Source organism: Myotis lucifugus, unplaced genomic scaffold (genome assembly GCF_000147115.1).
Source record: "Myotis lucifugus unplaced genomic scaffold, Myoluc2.0 scaffold_642, whole genome shotgun sequence".
Classification (NCBI taxonomy): domain Eukaryota; kingdom Metazoa; phylum Chordata; class Mammalia; order Chiroptera; family Vespertilionidae; genus Myotis; species Myotis lucifugus.
The window spans coordinates 330,603-357,835 of NW_005871690.1; the positions used below are offsets into that span (position 1 = coordinate 330,603).

The 27,233-nt window shown below is 45.6% G+C and overlaps 1 protein-coding gene across 1 annotated transcript in view; it reads left to right on the forward strand.

The window, feature by feature from the left end:
- JHY (junctional cadherin complex regulator) overlaps positions 1 to 27,019 on the forward strand; it is a 94,563-nt gene extending 67,544 nt beyond the window's left edge. Inside the window, 5 exon segments of the mRNA XM_023746253.1 lie at positions 9,941 to 10,229; positions 20,880 to 20,884; positions 24,306 to 24,384; positions 25,116 to 25,244; positions 26,825 to 27,019. Coding sequence (XP_023602021.1) covers positions 9,941 to 10,229; positions 20,880 to 20,884; positions 24,306 to 24,384; positions 25,116 to 25,244; positions 26,825 to 27,019 — 697 coding nt within the window.
- The last annotated feature ends 214 nt before the right edge of the window (positions 27,020 to 27,233 follow it).

Here is a 27,233-nt window from a genome sequence, read left to right on the forward strand (position 1 = left end):
TCCAGGATTTACTTTCTATGATTTTTATGTTTTGAAGTCTAAAATTTAAGTTTATCCATTTTTATTTCTGTGTATTGTGTAGGTTGTTGCCCTACCTTCTTTCTTTTCTTTTCTCTTTTTTTGTTTTTTTTGCACATATCAGTCCAATTTTCCCAACACCATTTATTGGAGAGACTGTCTTTACTCCAGTGTGTGTTTGTGCCTCCTTTGTCAAATATTAATTGACCAGCGTAAAGGCATGGGATTATTTCTGGGCTCTATTCTGTTCCACTGACCTCTATGTCTGTTTTTATGCCAGTTTCATGCTGCTTTGATTACTATGGCCTTTTAGTATAGCTTGATCAGGTAGCATGATTCCTCCAATTTTGTTCTTCTTTCCCAAGATTGTTGTGGGTATTCAGGGTCTTTTGTGGTTCCACATACATTTTGGATATTCTAGTTCTGTGAAATATGCCATTGGTATCTTGACAGGAATTTCATTGTATCTATAGATTGCTTTCGGTAGTATGGACATTTTAATGATGTTAATTGTTCCTATCAATGAACATGATATATGCTTTCCATTATTTGTATCTTCTTCAATTTCTTTCTACAGAATCTTGTAATTTTCTGAGTAAAGGTCTTTTACATTGGTATTTTTATGCAATCATAAATGAAGTTGTTTTCTTAGTTTCTCTTTTCGATAGTTTATTATTGGTGTATAGAAATGCTACCAATTTCTAAATATAATTTTATATTTTGCTGCTTTGCCAAATTCATTATTAGATCTAGTAGCTTTTCAGTGGAGTCTCTAAGGTTTTCTATGTACAATATCATTTCATCTATGAATAATGAGTTTTACTTCTTCCTTTTCAATTTGGATGCCTTTCATTTTTTCTTCTCCTCTGATTGCTGTGGCTAGAACTTTCAGTACTATGTTGAATAGGAGTGGTAAAAGCAGACAACCCTGTCTTGTTCCTGATCTTAAGGGAAACTCTTATAGTTTTTGTTCCTTGTATCTGATGTTGACTGTAGGTTTGCCATATATGGCCTTTATTACATTGAAGTATGTTCCCTCTATTCCCACTTTCCTGAGAGATTTTATTATAAAGTAGAGGCCCGGTGCATGAAATTCGTGCACAGGTAGGATCCCTAGGCCTGACCAGCGATCAGGGCTGAGCAGGGCCTTCCGGCTGCCGGTTGGGGCCTTCCTTCGTTCTGCACCGCCCCCTGGTAGTCAGCGCACGTCATAGCAAGCGATCAAACTCCCAAGGGGACAATTTGCATATTAGGTTTTTATATATCAAAGACTAGACCAGCCATGGGCAAACTACGGCCCGCGGGCCGGATCCGGCCCATTTGAAATGAATAAAACTAAAAAAAAAAAGACCGTACCCTTTTATGTAATGATGTTACTTTGAATTTATATTAGTTCACACAAACACTCCATCCATGCTTTTGTTCCGGCCCTCTGGTCCAGTTTAAGAACCCATTGTGGCCCTCGAGTCAAAAAGTTTGCCCACCCCTGGACTAGAGGCTTGGTGCACAGATTCGTGCACTGGTGGGGTCCCTTGGCCTGGCCTGAAAACTTCCCCTGAGGGGTCCCAGATTTCGAGAGGGCGCAGGCCAGGCCAAGGGACCCCACTGGTGCACGATCGGGGCCGGGGAGGGACTAGGGGAGGGCTCCAGGGCATGTCTGGTCGTCTCGCCCAGTCCTGATCAGCTGGACCCCAGCAGCAAGCTAACCTACTGGTCAGAGCGTCTGCCCCTGGTGGTCAGTGCATGACATAGCAACCAGTCAAATGGTTGACTGTCTGCCCCCCTGGTGGTCAGTGCACATCATAGCAAACGGTCAAACAGTCAAATGAACAGTTGGACACTTAGCATGTTAGGCTTTTAGTATATAGGATGGGTGCTGGATTTTATCAAATGCTTTTCCTGCATTTATTGATATGATCATGTGGTTTTCATCCTTCATTTTCTTTAGCACACTTTTTGCTTTGCAGATATTATACCAACCTTGGATCCCTAGAATAAATCCCACTTGGTCATGGTGTATGACCTTTTTGACATATTGCTGGATCCAATTTTCTAATATTTTGTTGAGCATTTTAGCATCTATGTTCATCAAGGATATTGGCCTATACTTCCCTTTCTTTGTAGTTTCTTTATCTGGTTTTGGCATTAATATAATGTTGGCCTCATAAACTGAGCTTATGAGTCTTCTCTCCTCTTGGGTTTTTTGGAATAGTTTGAGAAGAATAGGTGCTAGTTCTTTGAATGTTTGGTAAAATTCAGATGTGAAGCCCTCGGTCCAGGACTTTAGTTTGCTGGGAGTTTTTTCATTACTGCTTTAATTTCACTAGTTGTAATCTGTCTATTCAGATTCTCTGATTCTTCCTGCTTCCGTTTTGAAAGATTGTATGTTTCTGGGAATTTATCCATTTCATCCAGATTGTCCAATTTATTGGCATATAGTTGTTCATAATATTTTCTTAGAATCCTTTGTATTTCTTTGGTATCAATTATTACTTCTCTTTAATTTCTGATTTTATGTATCTGGGTCCTCTTTCTTTTTACTTTTTTCTTAATCTTTGCCCAAGTATATGTTTTTCACTCGTTTCAGAAAGAGAAAGGGAGAGGGAGGGATGGAGAGAGAGAGAGGGAGGGAAGGAAGGAAGGAAAGAAGGAAGGAAGGAAGGAAGGAAGGAAGGAAGGAAGGAAGGAAGGAAGGAAGGAGAGAGAGAGAGAGAGAGAGAGAGAGAGAGAGAGAGAGAGAGAGAGAAATTGATGTCAGAGAGAAATTTCGATCAGTTGCCTCCCATACCACCAGGGATTGAACTCACAACCTAGGTATGTGCCCAAATCAGGAATTGAACCCAACCAACTGAACTGCACTGACCAGGGTTCTATTTTTTTTCTTGATGGGTATGGTTAAATGTTTATCAATCTCATTTATCTTTTTAAAGAATCAGCTCTAGGTTTCATTGATATTTTGTATATTTTTAGACTTTATTTCACTTATTTCTCTCTGATCTTTATTACTTCATTTCTTCTACTCACTTTGGGCTTTGTTTGTTGTTCTTTTTTAAGTTCCTTTAAGTGTAAATTTAGATTGTTTATATGAGATTTTTCTTATCTTTTGAGGTAGGACTGTAATGCTATGAATTTTCCTCTTAGGACTGCTTTCACTCTGTCCCATAGATTTTGGGTTGTCATCTCATTTTTATTTGTTTCAAGATATTTTGATTTCTCCCTTGATCTAGTTTTAAACCCATCCATTGTTTAGCAACATGTTATTTAGCCTCTATGTTATGAGTATTTTTCAGTGTTCTTCTTGTTATTGATTTCTAGTTTCATACCATTATGGTCAGAGAAGATGCTTGATATGATTTCAGTGTTCTTAAGTCTATTGAGACTTTGTATTGTTTTGTACCCTAGCATGTGGTCTATCCTAGAAAATGTTCCCTGTGCACTTGAAAAGAATATGTGTTCTGCTGCTTTGTGGTAAAATGCTCTGAACATATCAATTAAATCCATCTGATCGTGTGTGTGTGTGTGTGTGTGTGTGTGTGTGTGTTTACCAGATTCAAATTATTATTTTTTCTGGTAAAAACAACAACAACACATAACAAAATTTACCACCTTAATTATTTTTAAGTGCACAATATAGTATTATTGACTTCATGCATATGATTGTGCAACAGATCTCTCTTTCATCTTGCAAAACTGAAACAACCATTGACCAACAACTCCCCTTTCTCCCTCCCTCTCCAGCTCTCTGGTAACCACATTCTACTTGCTGTTTCTTTTTTTAAATAAATTTTTTATTGTTGATAGTATTATATGTAGATATCTCCCCTTTTTCCTGCCTTTACTCCCATTCTCCCAGATCCTACCCACCCCCCATGTCTTCACTACCCTATTGTCTGTGTCCATGAGCTATGCCTATAATTATATAAGTTCTTTGGTTTATCTCTTCTCATGGCCCCAACCCCACATCAAGGTATGTTAGTCTGTCCCATGCCTCCAGTAGATGAATGGATAAAAAAGCTGTGGGACATTTGCACAATGGAATACTATGCAGCTTTTAAAAAAGAGGGATCTCTTACCCTTTGGGATAGCATGGATGGACCTGGAAAATATTATGCTAAGTGAAATAAACCAAACTGAGGAAGACAAATATAACATGATCTCACTTATTTGTGGAATCTAATGAGCAGAATGAATTGATCAACAAAATAAGATCTAGTGTGTCTTTTTAGGCCACCGTTTTCTTGTTGATTTCTGTCTGAAAGATCTACCTATTGGTGTCAAAGGAGTGTTCACATCTCTTACTGTGACTGTATTACTGTCAATCTCTCCCTTTATGTCCATCAAGATTTGCTTTACATATTTAGGTGCTCCCATGTTGGGTGCATAAATGCTTACAAGGGTTAGATCCTCTTATTGAATTGCTTCTTTTATCATAACGTAATGATTTTGTTTGTCTTTTGCTATATATAGCCTTTGTTTTAACATCTATTTTATATTGCTACCCCTGCTTTTTTTTTTCCTTTCAATTTGCATGAAATATCTTTTTCCATCCCTTTACTTTTAGTCTGTGGGCATCTTTCATTCTGAGGTGGGTCTCTTGTAGACAGCATATATATGGTTCTTGTTTTCTTATTCATTTAGCTATCCTATGTCTTTTGATTGGAACATTCATGCAATTTGCATTTTATTATTATTTTTTTAATCCTCAACCAGAGGATGTTTTTCTATTGATTTTTAGAGAGAATGGAAGAGAGAGGAAAAAACAGAGAGAAATATCAATGTGAGAGAAACACATCGATTGGTTGCCTCCTGCACACATCCCGACCACGGCCAGGGCTGGGAAGGAGCCTGCAACCAAGGTACATGCCCTTGACTGGAACTGAACTCAAGACCCTTTGATCTGCAGGTCAACACTCTATCCACTGAGCCAAACTGGCTACGGCCAATTTGCATTTTAAATAAATATTGATAAGTATATATTTATTGCCATTTTATTCTTTTAACTATGTTTGTCTGTTTCTTTTTCTTTTCCTCCTCATACTCTTTGTCCTCCTCATCATTATCATCCTCCTCGTCCTCCTCATTATTATTATCATCATTATTAAAGAAGGCCCTTTAACATTTCCTGTAATACTGGTTTGGTGGTAACAAACTCCTTTCGCTATTTTTTGTCTGGGAAGCTCATTTCTTCATCAATTTTAAATGATAGCCTTGCTGGGTAAAGTAGTCTTTGTTGTAGATTCTTGCTTTTCATGACTTTGAATATTTTGTGCCAATCCCTTCTGGCCCAAAATGTTTCCATTGAGAGATCAGCTGACACCCTTATGGGAGCTCCCTTGTAGGTAACTGTCTTTCTCTTGCAGCTTTTAAGATCTCTCTTTGTCCTTAACCTTCGACATTTTTATTATGATGTGTCTTGGTGTGGGCCTCTTTGGGTTCATCTTGCGCGAGACCATTTGCACTTCCTGGGTTGTATATCTTTTTCCTTCAACAAGTTTGGGAAATTTTCAGTTATTATTTCTACAAATAGGTTCTCAGTCCCTTCCTCTCTCTCTTCTTCCTGTACCCCTATGAAGGGGATGATGTTACACTTTCTGTTTTTCCAAAGGTCCTTTAATCTGTCTTCACTTTTTAAAATTCTTTTTGCTGCTCTGATTGCGGGTTTTCTGCCACTTTGTTTTCCAAATCACTGGTTAGAGCCTCTGCTTCATCCAGCCTATGGTTTATTTTTTCTAGTGTGTTCTTCATTTCTGACTGGTTCTTTTATATGGTTTTATGTCCTCTTTTATACTGTGGTAAGTTTCTTGAGCATTCTTATAACCATTGTTTTGAACTCTATTTCTGATAAATTATTTCCCTTCATTTCTTTCATTTAGCTTTTTTTCTGGAGATTTCTCCTGTTCTTTCATTTGAGACATGTTTCTTTGTCTTCCTGTTTTGGCTGCCTCTTTGTGTCTGTTTCAATGTATGAGGTAGGTCTACTATGACTACCAGCCTTGGTAGGGTGGCCTTATGTAGTATGTGTCCTGTGGGACCCAGTGGCACAGTCTCCTTGATCACCTGTGCTGGGTGCTCCATGAATAACCCTTGTGTGTATGTGGACCCTTCTGCTGCAGTTGAGTCTTGATTGCTATTGGCCCATTAAGACATGGAGTTGACCCTCAGGCTGGCTGACTGTGAGGATCTACCCCAACCACAGTGTACAAGCTGCTGTGCAGATGCTGACCACACAGAGCAGATTTCGCCTCAGCAGGGTCTTGTTCCTGCCGCGATCTCCCTGTGGATGTGCTGCTTGTGATCCTAATTGGATCCTGCTCTGGTGTTGTCTGATGCTGGACACAGGGTGTGTTGGTTCTGGGGCCTCTTGGGAGAGACTCTGGTGCAGGCCAATGGCAGACGCTGTCTGTGACTGGCCCTGGGCAATCTGTTTGGAGATGCAAAGTGATCCACAATCGGTGGCTGCCTCTGCTGGGCCTGGGGGTGCATGCAAAGGACCAAGCTGCCCCTCAAGGCCTGTTTCCACCAGCATCACGCTTGGGGACAGGTCAGCAAAAGGCCTGCCATCCCCGACATCCGCCTCTGCCTCCTCTGCCTGCAGCTGCCTGTGTGGCCAGGTCACTGAGAGAGCCTCTGCCAGTACTTGAGCTGCATGAGGTGGGTTCTCAGTGAGTCACCAGGTAGTGGCTATTGCTTCCCCCCAGGCTGGTGCAGTGTGGAGGTGATTGCTCCACCCACGAAAGATGGCACGTGCGGTGTGGGAGAGGAGCTCCGCACAGGGATCCCGGTGACTTCCCTTCAGCGTCCTCCCAAGAGCCACAAACCCCAGTCTCTCCTCACATGACTTGAGTCTGCTCCACCCTCCCTCCACCAGAGCCCAGGGTGAGTGGCTGCAAATGAGCTTTGTGTGTTGGCACTCTAAGAAGGTGCCTGTATCTTCAGTGGACGCCGTCTCTCCCTGGCAGACAGAAACCACACTGCATTTCACACTGGATGTTATGTGGGTGCCTCTTCATGACTCTGATGCTCTTGACTGGGGAGCCCGGCATTGGGTTGAGACCCCACTTTCCTGAGGGAAAACTTTTGCAGCTGAGACATCCTTCCAGAATCTCAGCCAATGCCTGTAGGAGCAGGGCCAGCCCTTTTCACTTCTCTGCCCTTCCTACCAGTTTTGATGTGGCATCTTCTGCAAATCCTTTGTTGTAAGACTTCTATTCAACTAGTCTTCATTGGTTATTCAGGTTGATTGCTCTGTATTTTAGCTGTAATTCCAGTTTGATCCTGGGAGGAGGTAAATGTAGCTTTCACCTATTCACTGCCCTCTTGGGTCCCCTCAAGTCAATGATGGTTTAGATTTAACTAATTGCTTATTAATGTGGTTTTAAAAATATATTTTTATGGATTTCAGAGAGGAAGGAAGAGGGAGAGAGAGAGAAACATAAATGATGAGAGGAAATCATGGAACAGCTGCCTCCTGCATGCCCCCTATTAGGAATCAAGCCCGCAACCCAGGCATGTGCCCTGACCGGGAATGGAACCGTGACCTCCTGGTTCATAGGTCAATTCTCAACCACTGAGTCACACCCACCTGGCATTAATGGTTTTGCCTCATATTCTTTCTTCTATTTTATTCTTTTTTCTGAAGTGGATTCTCTAGAAGTTCTTTTAGGAAGTATGTGTGTCACTGGTAAACTTACCTGAAGTTACTTTATCCTTTATCTTAAATTATAGTTTAACCTGATAGAGAATTAACGTCTTTAAAAACATTATTTTTCTATCTTTTAGTTTGTGTTCTTTTAAAAGTCTTTTATCAATATAATTATGCATTTTGTTTATAATCTGCCTATTTTTCTCTTGTTGGTTTTAAGGTCTCTCCTTTGCTTTTAGCATTCTGAAGTTTCACTGTGAATTATCTAGGTCTGAAATTTTAAATCCTAATTGTTATTCTTCTGTGATCCCTAAATCTGAGGATTCATCTCTTTCATAAATTCTGAAAAATTACCACCAATTTTCCCTTTGAATATTATGTCTTCCATATTTGCTTTATTTTTCCTCTGGAAACACCAAATGCATGTATATTAGATTCTCTTATTCTAGCCTCTGTGTCTTTTTTAACTCTGTTTATTTTTCAGCTGTTATCTCTCTGCTTCTTTCTGAGAAGTTTCCTCTGATGAGTTTTCCAGTGAAATAACTCTCCTCAGCTGGGTTAATGCTCATTAATGTAACCACTGAGTTATAAATTTTAATGAGGGTAATTTTTCTGTCTAGAATTTTTATGTGGTTCTGATTAGAACCTTCCTGTTCTTTTTTCCAAATTTGTTTCTCAGAGTTTTTATTTCTTCTTTCATATCTTTAATAATTTTAAACATGCTTACTTTATGAATGTTATCTAATATTCTATTATTTAAAGTTCTTGGAAATATTCTACTGCTTTGTGTGTGTGCGCATATTTGTCTGTTAACTCTCATACTTGGTAGAATATGTCCTCATCTATTCTAGGATTTGGGATGGTTTAGATTTAACTAATTGCTTATTAATGTGGTTTTTAAAAAAATATTTTTATGGATTTCAGAAGGAAGGAAGAGGGAGAGAGAAACATCAATGATGTTTTGTGGGTGACAGTGTATCCCTCCAGAGAAGTTTTTTATTTGTTTCCCCCATTACTACAGGGGCACCCCGATTCCAGGATCATTTTTATGTTAATTTCTTTGTGTTAAATTTCCATGATTATGTGGGTAAGGTTAATGTGAACCCTAAATATTTTCCCATGGAAATTCACAGAATTTGTTTTTTTTCCAATTCAGAGCCTAGACCAAGACAGGTAGGCCTGCCCTGTCGTTTCTCAAGGCTGGTGAATGAGCTTCTCACCACTCCGCCTTTGTGTTGAGGATGTAGCTCTTTGAGGGTTGCAGCTTCATACAGGCATCTCCGACCTGATTCCCCACCTCACAGGGGCCATGGCCTCACATATCCAGCTCCAGTGTTAAACATTAAAACTCAGTAGACGTTTTGGACCTAATAGCTTCAGCTTATGCAAAATCTGCTTTACTTTTATGGTTGTTGTTTTTCTTTATTTTTTGGTCTTTGAAGATTCCATGTTTTTTATACAAATTCAACTTTATGTTGAAAAGGATTTTTGTTTAATTTAATCCAACATTATTAGGTATTTTGAAGTGGAAAGTTCTTTGATTTTTCAAAATGGAGTTTTTCTATTTAAAATGCAATAAATGAAAGTTATAAATAAAAGCTGGATTATTCTAAAGATAAAAATAGCCCTAGCTGGTTTGGCTCAGTGGATAGAGCATCAGCCTGCGGACTGAACGGTCCCAGATTCAATTCTGGTCAAGGGGGCCTGCAGGAGGCAGCTGATCAATGATTCTCTCATTATTGATGTTTCTATCTCCCTTCCATCTCCCTTCCTCTCTGAAATCAATAAAAATCCTATATAATAAAAGGCTAATATGCAAATCGACTGAATGGCAGAACAACCAGTTGCTATGACATGCACTGACCACAAGGGGGCAGACAATCAATGCAGGAGCTGCTCCCTGGTGGTCAGTCTGCTCCCACAGGGGGAGCACCTCTCAGTCAGAAGCTGGGCTCATGGCTGGCAAGCAAAGCAGCAGTGGTGGGAGCCTCTCCTGCCTCTGCGGCAGCACTAAGGATGTCTGACTGACGGCTTAGGCCTGCTAGCTGTTGGACATCCCTCAAGGGCTCCGGGACTGTGAGAGGGCGCAGGCTGGGCTGAGGGCCCCCCCCCCCCCCAGTGATTTTAAAAATAGAAGTATTTTGAGTTAAGAAATTCATGTATGAAAAGGTCGTTAAAATGATTTATGGAGTAAGAAATATATCAAAATAATGGCTGCTAAAGAGTTCTGTGCTATGGATGTATCAGGTTTTATTAACAGTTCTGTGCTTTTCCCGTAAGGAACTTCCATCCTTCCCCCGACAGCCCCCCTGCCGAGTCCCCAGGCTCGCGGCTGGGGCGGCTCATGGAGCAGCACCAACAAGCCTTGGCGCAGCTGGCGGAGGTGCAGCCCGGCGCAGGGGCCTCGACCAGGGTCACATTCCCACCCATTCTGCCAAGAACAGAAAGCGAATCCCAACTCAACTCCGAGAAAAGCCGAAGAAACGAGCTGAAAATAAGCCGTGCCAACTCGGAAGGCTATCTGTTTCAACTGGAGAAAGGGAAAAAGCACAGGAAACGCAGCATTAAGGTAACAGCCTTTCACTTTGGCTCACACAGACGGACCTTGATTTTCCGTGGCATTGTTACAGCCTGGGGTGAGGATGGTCACCCCTGAGCTGAGTCCGGGGAAGTCCTCCCGGAGCCCGCTCCCGCCTGGACTGCCCCCCCCCCTTCCCGAGGCTGCTGGAAGGGATGCCCACTTCCGCTCCTTCTGCTCCGTCGCGGGCAGGGCTACACCTGCAGAGGCAATAGCCCCTTGGGCACCAGCTGACACATCGCACCCTCAGAAAAGCTCCCCACGCCCCCCTCACCCCGAGGCAGGGCTGAGTCTCCCCAAGAAGAGGAAGGGGAGCTGAGTGAGTGGAAGCACGGTGGCCACTGCGAGTCCCCTCCGTCCACTGTCTCCCCACCCAGAACCGGGCCAGGCCCGGGCTCAGCTCGGCTCCTGCAGCCACACGCTCAGGAGAGCCGGGAGCTTCCTCCGGAGGCTGCGCACCTCCCCTGGGTTCTTTCCACGGGAAGATGCGCCAGGACCAGCAGTCCGTGCGCTTGTCTCTCCCACTGAGTCTGTACCGTTAAAGGGGGAATTGAGGGAGGGAATGGCAACGTGCAACGTTTCGGAAGAAATGAGGGCCCTGGAGGGAGCTGTTTGATGGCCTTTGCCTCGTTGGAAGCAATAAGAACCCCTCAGACAAGATCACGTGCTTCAGGGGTCGCAGTCAGGAGAAGCTGGAGGGGTGCTCTGTGTAACGGGGTGCTCTCACTGGAGAGGCCTGTGATGGGATGGAGATGTGCATGCACGGGTCACTGAGGGGGGAGTGGGCGGGGCTGGGTGGTCACTGAGGAGGGAGTGGGCAGGGCTGGGGTCATTGAGGAGGGAGTGGGCGGAGCTGGGGGGGGTCATTGAGGAGGGAGTGGGCGGGGCTGGGGGTCATTGAGGAGGGAGTGGGCGGGGCTGGGGGTCATTGAGGGAGTGAGCGGGGCTGGGGGGTCATTTTTTTTTTTTAATAATAATTTTTATTTCTTAAAGTATTACAAATAGTATTACATATGTCTCCTTTTTTCCCCCCCCTTGACATTCCCCCGATCCCTACCCCCCGCCCCCCCCCGCCCCGTGTCTTGTGTCCATTGGTTAATCTTATATGCATGCATATAAGTCCTTCAGTTGGTCTCTTAATCCCCCCCCCAACCCTCCCCAGGCTTCCCACTGTAGTTTAACATTCTGTTCAATGTTGCTCTGCTTCTGTATCTACCCCTGAGGAGGGAGTGGGCGGGGCTGAGGGGTCATTGAGGAGGGAGTGGGCGGGGCGGGGCTGAGGGCGGTGCAGGGTGATGCAGGTACAACCAAGGCTGCCGCCCAGCGCTGAGGGCTATGAGTGGGGATGGCCCTCAAAGGCAAGGGGCCAGGCTCTGGCTACCCGACCTGGACCAGCCATTGGCTATTGAGTGCCCTGGGAAGGGCTGTGACTTGGGCGCAGGAAGGGCCTCAGCTGTGAGCCACACCGACAGCTCGCCAGCCGCTCCCAGAGGGGCCCCCCTACAAGCGTGTGGGAAGCCACCTCGCCTCGCTTTGGACGTGCATGTGTTGGATCCCAGTGGGAGCTGTGGTGGGTGCTGGTGTCAAGCGGAGGCACCCATGTAAACGGCTTCAGGGTAACGTTGCAATTTAAATGGGGGGAAGAGGTGCACGGAAGGAGGATGGCAAAGACGGACCCGCCCCTACCTAGGGGTGGGCAGTTTCAGGAGACAATTGTGAGCTGAGTCTCAGAGGATGGTGAAGAGTGAACAAGAGGAGAGAGACTGGGGGAGCATTTGGGGCGGAGGCCCAGCCTGAGGCGCAGGACAGAGCCTGGGAGCCCGCGCTGCGCCCAGGGCTGAGGAAGGTGGAGAAGCAGGTGGCCGCTTCCACGAGCTTGTTTATCATTTGAAAAAGGAGGACTTCAGCCCTGGCCGGCGTGGCTCAGTGGGTAGAGCGTCGGCCTATGGACTGAAGGGTCCCTGGGAACCCCGGTCAAGGGCACATGCTGGGTTGCAGGCTTGATCCCCAGTAGGGGGCGTGCAGGAGGCAGCCGACCAATGATTCTCTCTCATTGATGTTTCTGTCTCTTCCTCTCCCTTCCTCTCTGAAATCCAAATATATATATATATATATATATATATATATATATATATATATATATATATATACCCCATATATATATATATATATATATATATATATATTTTATATATATTTTTTTTTTTTTTTTTTAAAGACAGCCTCATTGCGGGCGGGGGCAGGAGGATGGACACACTGAGGAGTGTTAACCGTGATCAGATTGCAGCTGGGCAGACGCCCTTAGGGGTTATAAAGTCAGTGCACCCTCCTGTGGGGCCTTCGAGGAAAAGGAAAGGACGGCTTTGAAGAGCAGAGGAAACTGGACTAGGCAGACCGTGTGTCCATTAAAGAGAAAAGAAAGACTGGCCCGGGCTGAGACGTGACTCTGAGGTTGATGGCTATGAAACACCAGCCCACGCCTGCCACCACCCCCGCACAGGCCTGCAGAGCAGTCACCAGCTCGCCCAGCCCACCGCCCAGCAGGCCTGTCCCCAGCGTCCTCACAGCCAGACAGGACTTCCCTGCTCCTCATTCTGACTCCACTCCCTCCCACCCTCTGCTCTGCTGGGGCCATGGTTCCTGCCCCGGCTGTGGAACCACGACACGCACTGGGTGACCCCCATTTCACTGTAAGAAATATGTTTCTGGGATCACAACCACCACCACCCCCCCCCCACACACACACACACAGAAACGTCATTGCATGGTAGGTCCTGAGGCAGCATCACACCATGTGAATCATTTCATAAATAACGGGTTTTGTAGACAAGCCTAGGAGGCCAGACCCCTGCACTCTCATTCCTGCAGGGAGTGCATCCAGGGCTTTGGTCCCAGCACGTTCTCCAGGGGGGAAGCTCTGTGCGCTCCACAGCGCCTGTGCTGCCAGGGCCTAGAGGCAGCTCAAGCACCCACATCGCCAGGACCTTCCGAGTCAGGGCCCTGGCCAGCTGCAGGCTGTTGAAAGCAGGAGCTTTCGTTGCAGTGAAGGTAGCAATTTCATTCCAGAAGGTGCTAATTGGCACATTAAGATGGAGATTGCCCTGGACTCACCCCATCACGCAGGTGGCCCGGGACCAGAAGAGTCTCAGAGGGAGAGGGAGGCAGAGTCCGGTCAGAGCACAGGCACACCTGGGGCAGGGGTTCAGGTCCAGGCCACCCCAATGGCGCAAGTATCACAACACAGCCGGCCACAGGACGCCTTTGGCTTCCAGGCACATACGAAAGGCATGTCTCTACTATCCTTAGTCCCTTAAGTGTTATCTGTCACACAGGGTACACACACCTTCATTAAAAATACTGTATTGCTGAAAGTGCTGACTATAAAAAAGAGAATGCCAGCTCCCCCCCACCACCACCCCCCAAGCTTGCTGGGCAGGGTGAGTGGGTACTGACCCAGCCACCCGCAGTTCTCCTCTCTGCTCCAGCACTAGGGACTGTGACCTGGGCGGGTTATTCCTTCACCTCAGCGCCCATTTCCTCGCATGCGCAGTCGGGACCGTCCTTCCTTTGTGGATTTGGGATATGATTAAATTAAATGATGTAAAGCCTTCGCTTGCAAGGACCAAACAGCAGCTAGACGTCCTTCCCTTTCCTTCCTCCTTTCCCAATGGTCTGGACTGTTCACTGCGCAGGCCGGAGAAAGGCCTGTGACAGCCCAGCACGGGCCCTGAGAGCTGGGGGCGGGCAGGAGGGAGGTGGGAATGGCAGGCACTGCTTCCCAAACCCTCTCCCCGCTGGGAAAACCCTCCCTCCTGCCTTCCTCCTGAAATCTTACACCCATCCAGATCCATCTGCTCCACCCAACACCTTCCCCGTCCAACAAATACACAGAAGCAGCTTTGTCCTGGCAGCTACTCCAGAAGCTGAGATGATCCAGAACGGAGCCATGCGTCTGGGACAGCAGGCAGCCAAGGCTCACTGTCCAGGTCATGCCCATTCGCTAATCAGCAAATCTCGTGGTTTCCAGGGAATCAACTTGAATCCCATTAAAAGTTGAGGCTGTGTAAAGCGAATAGGCCCTGCTCCTCACAGTTCCGCTGTGAGTCCAGGCATTGTCCCTGCCATCAGATCCAGACGCCAGCGGTAGAGATGACCACGCTGCAGGAGACGGCAGCCCAGAGCACCTGCCGCAGCACCCCCCCCCCCCCCCCAATGCAGGGACATGTCCTCAGTCAACCTCGCTTTCCCGCTTCCCCTTCCGGCCCACTTTGCCCCAAGTTCAGAGTAAGTCGCTCCACCGGCTGGAAGTGTCCTGAATTACTTGCAAACGTCTTCCATTGGGAGAGCCTAGTGCCGCCTCTGCCTGAGACCAGAGCTAAGGCTCAGAGGCAGGCCGGACTCAGCGCATCAGCAGAGCAGGTCCAGGCGGAGACCAGCGGCCGCCAGGGGCTGAGAACGTGCCTCTGCCTCTGGGAGCAGAGACCTAACAGCGCTGTCACTGTTGATTTTTTTTTTGGGGGGGGGGGAGGGGGGCATCGAGCTATTGTGAACTTTCAGTCTTGTAACAGCCAAGGAGAAGTAAATCAAAGTAAATTCTGGAGATTATTTTGTTATAAAAGCCTTTTGAAGAGATGGAAAGTAGATTAGTGGTTGCCTGGGGCTGGATTTGCGGGGAGAGGGGAGCGGCTGCTCATCGTATGGGGTTTCCTTTTCGGGTGATGAACGTGCTCTGAAATCGGATTGTGGTGATGTTTGCACCACTCCATGAGTAGACTAAATAACCACGGAATTGTACAACTTCAAATAGGTGAGTTTTGTGCCGCGTGAAATACTCAGTGAAGCTGTTAAAAAGACTCGATGAGAAAGAGATCAAACAAACTTGCAGCGCTGGGAGCCGATCAAGGTTACTTGAACCGAAGTTAAGTAAATCCAGGCTTTTCATGGCCAGTCACCCGGAGCAAACTCTGTTAGCCACCGCTCTCCCTCCAGACGCGCTCTGCGGGACGCTTCTCCTGGAAGGGCGGGTGTCCTTCAGAGAGAGTCCTCGGGGCACACTCTTCCCGCGGGTCAGCAAGGCTAGACCCCCAGCTCTGTTTCTCTGTGCCAACCAAGGCGTGTTTATTCCAGGCGAGGGTGGGAGCTGGGACTGGAGCAGCGAGCGATTATTCACACCCCCACGATGTACCTGTGAGTCCGAGCAATGATTAAAGCCAAGCTGCTCAGACTAAGAATGTGATTATGGGCCCAGCACTTCTTTCTCGTCAGTCAGGACAAATTGGATCTATGACTTGGATACCAGTGGGGTTCTCTCCTCCTTTTTTGTTACTGGTTTACTTTGGCAAATAGACAGCAACTTGGTGATTGCAAAACAATCGTTCAGAAGACATGTCAGAAAAAGAACAAATTTGCAGTTGCAAAGTATATGACACTAGGGGCCCAGTGCATGAATCTGTGCACCTTGAAAGGAACTGTGGGCCGCGAGGCTGCGGTGGGCACAGGGGTGGGTCTCGGCCCATCCTCCGCACCCTGCCCCTCCCACCATGGACCCCAGTCCCCTGTCTGCCAGCAGCCCTGCTCCAACTGCCACCACTCCCACTGCTAGTGCCGACTCTGCTCGCATCTGCTGATGATGTGGAGAAATTGGGGTCGGCACCAGCAGCGGGTGCAAGTGGAGCCAGCACTGTCAGCAGGTGCAAGCGGCGACTGCTGCCCTGATCACCCCTCAGGAGCAGGGGGAGGTGGAGAAGCCCTCGGGGGCAATCGGGGCTGGCAGCTGCTGCTCGCACCTGCTGACAGTGCCGAAGGATCAGAGCCAGCACCAGGTGCCAGCCATGGGTGCGAGCAGCGGCTCCAGCATCAGCAGCGGGTGCGAGTTTAGGGCAGGACTGCAGCACATGGGAGCAAAGAATTTTAAGTAACCACCAGAGGCTCACCCTGATGACAGTGACTAGTGCCCCTCCTTGGTCTGGTGCCCCCACTCCACCTGCTCCACCATCCTGCCGTGGCTGATGCCCACCATGTTCCGTGCTCTGCCGCCTGCTGCTGACGCCCGCCATGTTCCGTGTGCACCCCCTGGTGGTCAGTGCATGTCATAGAAGCCAGTGGTTTGTTTGTTCCACCATTCAGTCTATTTGCATATACGCCTTTTGTTATATAGGAAGAGATTTGTGCAATAGGCTTTCCCTTCCCTTGGCTGCTAGCACCAGTTTGCCTCTAGCACCCGGGACCCAGGCCTTCACTCTGGCCGGGCTCCGGCTGGAGCCGGCCCCAAAGCCATCTGGCTTCACTGCTCTGGCCCCAGAACCGTCCGCTGCTCTGGCCCCAGGGCCATCCAGCTTTGCTCCGCCACTTAGAGCCTATGTATGCAAATTAACTGCCATCTTTGTGGGGTTAATTTGCATGCTCTCCTGATTGGCTGGTTAGCATAGCAAAGGTACGGTCAATTTTCATGTTTGTCTATTATTAGGTAAGATGGGAGCTCGCTCACCTATTAAAAATTAACAAAGGTTTTTAAATGTGATAATAACCAGCATAATCCAGGTTTAGACAAAAAGAGCATTTGTGTTTTTTGTCTTGTTTTTTGCCTTTTAAATACCATATGATTTTTATTACTTATTGTTTTATTTTTACATTTTTCAATTATAGTTTACTTTTAGTATTATTTTGTACTAGGGGCCCAGTGCACGAATTCATGCACCTTGAAAGGAACTGTGGGCCTCTCGGCTGCAGTGGGCAAAGGGAGGGGTCTCAGCCCATCCTCCAGGACCCCGTCCGGCCCCTCCTGCTACAGCCCCTGGTCCCCCGTCTGCCAGCAGCCCCGCTCCCACTGCTGCTGCTCCCACACACTGATGGCGCGAAGTTATTGGAGCTGGTGCCAGCAGCAGGTGCCAGTGGGGCCAGTGCCATCAGTGGTGTGAGCAGTGGCTGCTGTCCCCGATTGCCCCTGAGGGCTTCTCCACTCTCCCTGCTCCTGAGGGGCAATCGGGGCAGCAGCCGCCGCTCACACCCACTGACAGCGCCAAGTGATCAGGACCCTCACCGAGCCCTGGCAGCAGGTGTGACCAGCAGCTCTGGTGCCAGCTGTGGGTGCAAGCGGGGCCGGCACCAACAACGGGTGCAAGTGGGGCCGTCGCCAACAGCAGGTGTGAAGGACCAGTGAGACCACAGTGTGTGGGAGCAAAGAATTTTCAGTAACCACCAGAGGCTCACCCCGATGACAGCGACCGGCGACCCGCTCACCTGCTCCACCATCCCGCCACAGCCGATGCCCACCATGTTCAGCGCTCTGCCGCCTGCTGCCAATGCCCACCGTGTTCCATGTGCACCCCCTGGTAGTCAGCACATGTCATTGTGACCGGTTGTTTGGGTGTTCTGCCGTTCAGTCTATTTGCATACTAGGGTTTTATATATATATAGACTAGGGGCCCAGCACACGAAATCGCACGAGACCCAGACCCACTGTGCCAGCGGGACCCAGACTCCTGGTGATTGGTCGTTACGGCATTATGGCGTTACAGCCGCAGGCCTTTTATAATATAGACTAGAGGCCCAGTGCATGAAAATTCATGCACTGGAAGGGGGTCCTTCAGCCCAGCCTGCCCCCTCTCTCAGTCTGGGAGCCCTCAGGGGCAGGAGGTGACCCAGCGATCAGGGGAAGGTGATGCCCCCATCACACCTCTGCTGCTGCCACTGCTGGCAGCGCAAGCCTCAGCCGGCCCTGGTTACCTGAGCCTCGGGCAGCCCTGGGCAGCTGGGGGGGCTGAAGGGACTGGGGGACTCTGGAGGCAGGCACACAGCAAGGCCGGGCCCACCCCCAAGTGCCTCACGCCTGCTGCCCCGGTGGGGCTAAGGGGACTGGGTGCCACCATCTTGTGGTTGTGGGCACTACCATCTTTGAAGGCATGGCAGTCAATTAACATATTCCCTCATTATTGGCTGTGGGTGTTGCCATCTTTTGCGATGGTGTGAGGGTCAATTAGCATATTCTGTCTTTATTAGATAGGATTGGTTTCAGGTGTACATCATAGTGATAAAACAATCATATGCTTTACAAAGTGTTCTCCTGATATTTCCAGTCCCCACCTAGCACCGTACATAGTTATTAGAATGTTATTGACTATATTCCCTGTGCTGTACTTTACACCCCTGTGACTCTTCTGTAAGTACAGAATGTGTACTTCTTAACTCACCTCAAACCCCCACCTGCCTCCCTTCTGGCAATCACCAGTCTGGTCTCTGTGTCTATGATTCTGTTTCAATTTTGTTTGTTCATTTATTTCGTTCAAAAAGAGTGTTATTATACATGTTTAATGGAAGTTCATTAATAACCTTAACTATGTTTGTGATTTTGTGTACATAATCTCGCTTCTCTTAATTTATCTCAAAGAAAACATCAGAGTGGCCCATAAACAATTCTCATTCCTAGTACATCTTAAATGTTTGACAACTGGAGCAATCACTACATAATTCAACTATAACTAGACAATAGAATGTTATGCATAAAAATCACATTTTGGCCCTAGCTGGTTTGGCTTAGTGGATAGAGCATCAGCCTGCAGACTGAAGGGTCCTGGCTTTGATTCTGGTCAAGGGCACTTACCTGGGTTGCAGGCTCCATCCTGGCTGTGGTTGGGTCGTGTGCGGGAGGCAACCAATCGGTGTCTCTCTGACATCCACGTTTCTCTCTCTGTCTCTCCCCCTCCCTTCCACTCTCTCTAAAAGTGGATGGAAAAATATCCTTGGGTAATGGTTAACAACAACAACAATAAAAAATCACAGTTCGATTAGTGATGTTGAGCATCTATTCATATGTCTATGTCTTCTTTGGGGAAAAGTCTTTTCATGTCCTCTGCCCACTTTTCAATTGCATTGTTTTTGTTTCTGTTATTGAGTTGTATAAGTTTCTTATATATTTTGGATATCAATCCCTCATGGAATATATAATTTGTGAATATACCTGGTATTCTCCCATTCAGTAGATTGCCTTTTTATCTAATTGGATGTTTCTTTTCACTGTGCAGAAGCTTTTTAGTTTGATGTAGTCTTATTTATTTTTGCTTTGTTTCCCTTGCCCAAGGAGACATATTTAAAGATATATTACTCAGACCGATGTCAGATAGTTTATTTCCTATGTTATCTCCTAGGAGTTTTATAGTTTCAGGCCTTACATTTAAGTATTTGGTCCATTTTGAGGCTATTTTTGTATATAGTGTAATAGAGTGGTCCAGTTTCATTTTTTGGCATGTATCTGTCCAGTTTTCCGAACATCACTTGTTAAAAAGATTGTCATGCCCTAGCTGGTTTGGCTCAGCGGGTAGAAATTTGGCCTGCGTACTGAAGGGTCCCAGATTCAATTCTGGTCCAGGGCACATGCCCAGGTTGAGGGCTCAATCCCCAGTAGGGGGCATGCAGGAGGCAGCCAACCAATGATTCTCTCTCATCATTGATGTTTCTATCTCTCTCTCCTCCCTTCCTCTCTGAAATCAATAAAAATATATATATTTTTAAAAAGACTGTCATTACTGCAGTGTATATTTTTACCTCCTTTGTCACACATTGTTGACAGCATAAGTGAGGCTTTATTTCTGTGTCTCTATACTGTTCCATTGATGTACATGTCTATTTTTGTGCAAGTGCCATACTCTTTTGATTATTATACCTTTGTAGTATAATTTGAGATGGGGGAGCCTGATACCTCCAACTTTGTTTTTCCTTCTCAAGATTGCTGTGGCTATTCAGGGTCTTTTGTGATTCCATATATCCATGGTATATTGTTCCATTTATTTGGGTTTTCTTCATTTTTTCCCTCAGTGTCTTATGGTTTCAGAGTACAGGTCTTTCACCTCCTTGGTTACATTTATTCCTAGGTATTTTATTCTTTTTGATGCAATTGTGAATGGTATTGTTTTTTCCATTTCTTTTTCTGATTGTTCATTATTATTGTACTAGAGGCCCAGTGCACAAAATTGGTGCACAAGTAGGGTCCCTAGTGGCTGCCAGCTGCCGGCCAGGGCCACCCTTCCCCTGGCTGCCTGCCACCACCACTGCCACCCAGGGCCAGGGGGAGGGGCCACAGGGAGCTGGCTGGCCGGCCCCGTCCCCTGGTCAAATTTCCAGTCGAACTCCTGGTCAAGGGGACAATTTGCATATTAGGCTTCTATTATATAGGATAGGAACATGACAGATTTCTGTATATTAATTTTGTATCCTGATATTTGACTGAATTATTTTATTAATTATCTTAATTTTTGGTGGATTCTTAGGGTCTTCTATATATGGTATCATGTTATCTGCAAATAGTGACATATTAAAAAATGCTCAACATCGGGGAAATGTAAATCAAAACCACAATGAGATATCATCTCACACCAGTCAGAATGGCTGTCAACAAGTCAACAAACAACAAGTGTTGGCAAGGATCTGGAGAAAAGAAGAACCCTCATGCACTGTTAGTAGGGAATACAAATTAGTGCAGCCACTGTGTAAAACAATATTTGAGATTCCACTTCTGGATATTTATCCAAAGAAAATGAAAACACTAATTCAAAAAGATATATGTACCCCCTGTTCATTGCTGCATTATTTACCATAGACAAGATACGGAAGCACCCCAGGTGTCTATTGGTAGATTAATGGATAAAGAAGAAGTGAGATAGATATATAGATATAGATATAATGTATTATACAATTGAATATTACATAGCAATAAAAAAGAATGAAATCTTGCTATTTGCGAAAGCCTGGATGAATCTAAAGGGTATTGTGCCAAGTGAAATAAGGTAGACAGAGAAAGACATATACAGTATGGTTTATGGTTTCACTTAAAAGTGGAATTTTTTTTTTTTAATCCTCACCCGAAGATATTTTTCCATTGATTTTTGGGGAGAGTGGAAGAGAGAGAGACAGAGAGAGAGACATTGATGTGAGAGAAGCACATTGATTGGTTGCCTCCTGCATGAGCCCTGACCAGGGCCCAGGCAGGGGAGGAGCCTGCAACCGAGGTACATGCCCTTGACCATAATCGAATCTGGGACCCTTCGGTCCGCAGGCCCACGCTCTAACCACAGAGCCAAACCAGCTGGGGCTATATGTGAAATCTTAAAACAAAGCAAAACAAACAAACAAAAAACCACTCATAGAAACAGAGACCAAAGGGATGGTAAGCAGAAGGGCAGGGGTTGAGGATGGGTGAAAAGGGAAGGGGAATATAGTCAATAATATTATGACCAGTAAGTTGGCATGGTGACAGATAAATACTGTAATTAATGAGTGATCACTTTGTAAGGTAAAAAAATGTTGAATCACTAAAACCAATACAACCAATATAAGATTATATACCAACTATACTTAAATTTTTGTAAATGTCTTTTGTAGGCAACCACAAAAAAGGCACATTTTCAAAATATAGTGATAGCAAAAATAGTGATAGCAAAATACAGTGTAATGCTAAACTGCTTAGTGAAAAAAATTAAATAAATTGTATCATAGTGACAATTTTATAAAAATATGAACAAATAGATCTAAAGGGCAGAAACAACTGTGGTGGTTTTGCTGGGGGGTGACTCTCTTCTTAAAGGCGAGTATGGTTTTGAAATGCCATCAATGAATAATATTTATTCTATACACCTTATTGTTGTTGATTTTTAATGATTTTACGGTAGTCCAAAGGCTTCTTTAGGAAAGTATCTTCTCTCACCTTTTGGAATTAGATGCACTGAAAGAGTTTTGACTATAAATGTTTATCACTCTCATTGGGCAGATTCTATTTTCAGAACTTTTTCTCCTGGCAGTGTAGAAGTGTTGCCGCTGTGGCACATGATGCTGGCCCTTTGAAGCATGGCGGGTGCCGTAGACATGCTGTAGTACCATAGAAATTTTCCCTTCAGCTACAAGTCACAGAATTAAGATTCACAGCAACTTCAAAAATATGGGTTCATTTTTCTTACAATTAATCTACAAGTAAGTAGTTGCTAGCATAATGGTTCTACATCTCAAAACATCAGAACCAGTGTCTGTATAATTCTTTTGTCCTTTTTTCTTTTCCTGCCACAAGGTTGCCTCTGAAGCTCCAGCTCCAGAAATCACATCACTTGTCTCTTGTAAAAGGAAAGGGGTGGGCTGCCCCAGGCCACATAAACACCTTCTCAGATGCATCCTCTAACCCAGTGGTTCTCAACCTTCTGGCCCTTTAAATACAGTTCCTCATGTTGTGACCCAACCATAAAATTATTTTCATTGCTACTTCATAACTGAAATGTTGCTACTGTTATGAATCATAATGTAAATATCTGCTATGCAGGATGGTCTTAGGCAACCCCTGTGAAAGGGTCGTTCAACCGCCAAAGGGGTCGTGACCCACAGGTTGAGAACCACTGCTCTAACCCAATCCAGAAAACTGTCACTCATACTTCATGGGCCAGAACTTGGTGCTCAGTGTCTTTGTGAAAAGAGTATTTGGCTCCGAGCCTCCAAAATGGGAAATGGCAACGGAGACACTAATGGGTATGACCTCCGGGTAGTCAGTCGAGAGGCCTCTGTGAGTAAACACCTTGTGATGGTTGGTACAATGTGTGGACATCAGTTCACTGCTGAGGTCTGGGAGTTATACACAGTAACTGTATTTAACATGAGGAAATGGTGGTGGTGGTGGTGGTGGTTAAGTCTCTGGACTATCTGCCAAATTCTATCTATGGAAAGGGCACCTGGATTAATTGTGTGCCTTAGGACTTCATTCACAGGAGCTTTCAAAATTAGAAGAATACCATGCCTGGTCCGGAGATACAGACAGTACCCTCATGGCCCTACAGCGTCACCACCTCGGTGTGGCTATTCCTCCCTCCCACCAAACTCAGCACCAACCAGGATGTGCCCTAAGAGAAGTACTGTCATCCAAGCCATCTTTTTGGCATTGTCCTCTATCCTCCCCAAGGAAAGAAACCAAATAAACTCACAAACTAAAAAAAAAAAAAGATTTGGTTTCCCCACAAGGGCATGTGCTATAAGCAGCACGTTGATTTTTTGTTTGTTTTTAAAATATATTTCTTTATTGATTTCAGATAGGAAGGAAGAGGGAGAGAGAAATAGAAACATCCTATATAATAATCCTATATAATAAAAGGCTAATATGCAAATTGTCCCTTCAATTGGGAGTTCGACCAGGGGGCGGGGCTGGCTGGCCCCACCCACCCTGATCAGGGGCAGGGTCGGCCAGACCTCACCCATGCACAAATTCGGGCACCTGGCCTCTAGTGATGTCATAATATTCAAAAGACAATAAGAGTCTAGGCACGACCTATGGAGAAACTCATTTGATTCAGTGTGAGTTGGATATTTTAAAGGGTGCAATTAATTTTACATAACTCTTATTAGTATTTTTTATCTTTGAAGGGACAAAGTAACATGAGGCAATTGATTATGACACTTGAGCACAGTAACAGGCAGGAAAAACTCAAATACTCTCCTGACTGTAGGATAAATTAAGGTATTCTTCAAACTGCTGCTTTTGATATTAAAACCAACTTGCTGCCCTTGCTGGTTTGGCTCAGTGGATAGAGCATTGATCTGTGAACTGAAGGGTCCCAGGTTCAATTCTGGTCAAGGGTACATGTCAGGGTTGCAGGCTCGATCCCCATTAGGGGGCATGCAGGAGGCAGCCAATCAGTGATTCTCTCTCATCATTGGTGTTTCTATCTCTCCCTCCCTTCTCTCTGAAATCAATAAAAATTTATTTTTTAAAAGACTATACATAAATTAATAGCAGCAGCAAAGTGGTCATGTACATGTTACCAGTATATTAAAAAGGTTAACAACAAAACAGCACTTTGCTCACTTGAGATTTTTTATTTATGATGTTCAGATTTCAAATTTTTAATTTCAGAAGTGGAAGGTGAAAACATGTTAGCTAACCAGCTACAAAATACCAAAGAAACTATTGCCAGTAACTGCCATTAGAGCGGAGGGTTGCCAGGAAATGCACCCCTCCCCTCCCCTGCTGCTGTGGTGGCTGTGACAACGGTGGAGGGCAGACAAGTCCTTAAAGAAACTGTCTCTGTGAATGTGTTTTTAGAGTTCCAAGCTGAAAGGTTATCAGAAAAGAGACGTGAAGCTTGGAGGCCTTGGACCTGACCTTGAGTCCATCAGAGATAAAGTGAGTGTGGCGTGCATGCAGTGTGTTTTCAGGCCGGGATTTGCCCATCTGTCTTTTAGCAAAAATGTATAAGATGCCCCCCAGAACCAAGCCCTCATTCAAGTGTCTCACTCTGAATAGAGACACTTCTGAAATATCACCGGTAATAGAGACCCAGGCATTTCTCTTACTGTAAAATAAAATTACTTAGCAATCTTGTTTTTCGTATCCACCTTTCGGTTTTGAAGGCCTGAGCAGAGAAGTGGGGCGTGCGCCTGAAGAGAGGCGCGCGAGCCACGTGCGCGCAGGGCTTTCCCTGGAGTCATCTTGGTAATTGTGCACAGTGGCTGCAGGGAGGACACTTAGGCTAAGGGTTTCCCAGCCCATGAAAAGTGCACCCACTTTATTCTCTTTCCTCCGTGAAAGGAGATCTTCATTTAATGTGTTTTAACTGCAGTTGCACTCAAGGCATAAAAAGAGAGTACAGTTCAAAGTTGGAAGCAAAAATGAAAATAAATGGGTAAATGCAACAAAGAAGAGGCTGAATGTGATTTAGCCGCCGTGAAGGGGCCCCTGGGTGTGCTATGCAGCCATGTGCCACCCCCCCCCGCCCCCCCTAGAGGCTGTTTCCGGGAGAAACATCAACTTAACCATCTCACTGCTCGCCCTCCCTGTGTGGCTGAGAGGCTTTAAATAGAGAACGAAGACCTGGCAGCACCAGCGAGTCCTTGTCACTTTGTTTCTCTGAATAGATGCAGAAACTGAGACAGCAAAAGGAATACGCAAAGCAGGTGAAGGAGTACAACATGAAGACGCTCTCCCTCCTCTCAAACCCGCAAACAGCGAAAGCCGAGAATAGCCCCGCCATCTCTCGGCAGAAGGTAAGGACTCGCTGAGGCCGCTCCCTTTTGATTAGAATTAAAAGAAAGCTTCGTTGCCTCACAACTTAATGAGCTCCCCCACGCTTGTTGAACACGGGGCATGTTTTAGCTGCCACCATCCCTGCCGCTGCCCACCAGTCACAGACACGGATGTAAACACGATAGACACACATATGGTGCTGCAGGGTTAGCCTTTTCCTCTTCCTGAAGTTCATTATTGCCTTCATTCATCTACATGTTTTCTTCTAAGTGTAGTATTCCAAGATTGCCACACAATAAAAATCAAGCAGGAGGGTGATTTCTTAGTTAATCAGGATTGGTAGTTTCTTCCGTCCGTTTTGTCTCTACGGTTAAGTAAGCCTTGAGGCAATGGTGTTTTCATGCTGTTTATGGGGCCTACGTCAAAGCAAAGGCCTTCATTGTTTCTCTCAAGTTCATTCTCCTACATGTTTCCCAAGGGGTTGTCATATATAGCTTCCTCTATCCAAGAAAAATGATTTCATAAAATACAGATTCTCTCTCACAGCCATAGTCCTCCAACCCAGACATGACGTGAAGGAAATGTGTTCCGTGGAGACGGGAGCTCTGCCCAGCAGGTCTGCTCAGGCCGGGAAGGCCGCGGGACCTGGGCGCCTGCAGGAGTGCATACCTGTTCTCTTCACAGACCAGCATGTGTCTCTATTTACTGCCTCCCTTCCTCAGGCCTTGCAGCCTCCATCCGCTTGAGTTATCACGGTGCCACTTTTTATTTTCTTCTCCAATCCATTAATTTTTTATAACGAGATTCCAGACAACAAGTCTGTCATTAGAAACTCACAGAGAAGTCACTGCACATACTGAGAAGCCTGCAGCTTCTGTTCTGAGGGTGTGCTTTTTCCTTTCTAGGACTTCCATACCATCCATTCCTGTTTTAGCCGTCAATAAATTCTTATGAAAATATAAAACTGATATAAAGGCAGATTTAGAAATCATATTTAGAGATATCATTTTATTGTAATGCCTTTTAGAACTGACATCACTCAGAAAAGAAAAAATCTGCCTTTTCCAGTATCCAGGTTTAGATAGTATACGAAAAAAGAAAAATAATAATTTTTAACCTCTAATAAGTACTTGCTAGACTTCTGAGAGCCCAGGAGCAAGAACAGCTGGTGTCACAATGGCAGTGCGATTTTCTAGAGTGAATCTTGGTCTGAATCAGTAACAAGGCCTCTTTGGACAGAAAGGTCTGTAAATATCTCCTGGTGATAAGTTTGGTTTTAACGAGACTGCCAGAGCTAACTAGGTCAAATACACGGCAAGTCTATTTTCAAGCACTGAGTAAGCCTCTGCTTTATAAATAACTACAGAAGGCACTTTAAATAGCTAATTCTTGTGTGGCTGGTTTATTTTGTTGAAGCTGTAGGGTATACTGCATTATTTGCATTTTCCATTTGATCTCCACGTCCATCCACATCTTATTACATTATTGTAACAATAGTCTTCACTTACATTATCAATAAATATTCCCTAAGACCAGAGTTAATTTGAAGAATCCAGGGCTCACTCCCATTTCAAATAAAGTTTTACCTGTATGCTTTCAGGCTTTGGAATATGCTAAGACCATCCCCAAACCCAAACCTTCAAACCTGGCCGATCAAGCATCCAAGGAAACGAAAAACCCAGCCTCGGCTGCAGAAGGCACGTTACCTGACATCTCACTGCTGGGCGTCCTGCAGAGCAGACACGAGAGGGAAAAGCAGGCCGTGGCTGCCTTCAAAGTCCTGCACATCGTGTAGCGACGTGTGGGACCACAGTGCCCAGCGGGCGGCCCTGCAGCAAGAACGCGGCAGCCAGCGGCTCTGCCTCAGTGATGACCTGTCGTCAGGCTGCAGTCCCTGCTTGTGTTGCATAGGATGTAGGACATGGGGCCTAGTCTATTATGGTGCCATAGTGTACTTTCTGGGAAGAAATGTTTTAATTATTTATTTTCAAATCAGTTGAACTTTGGGC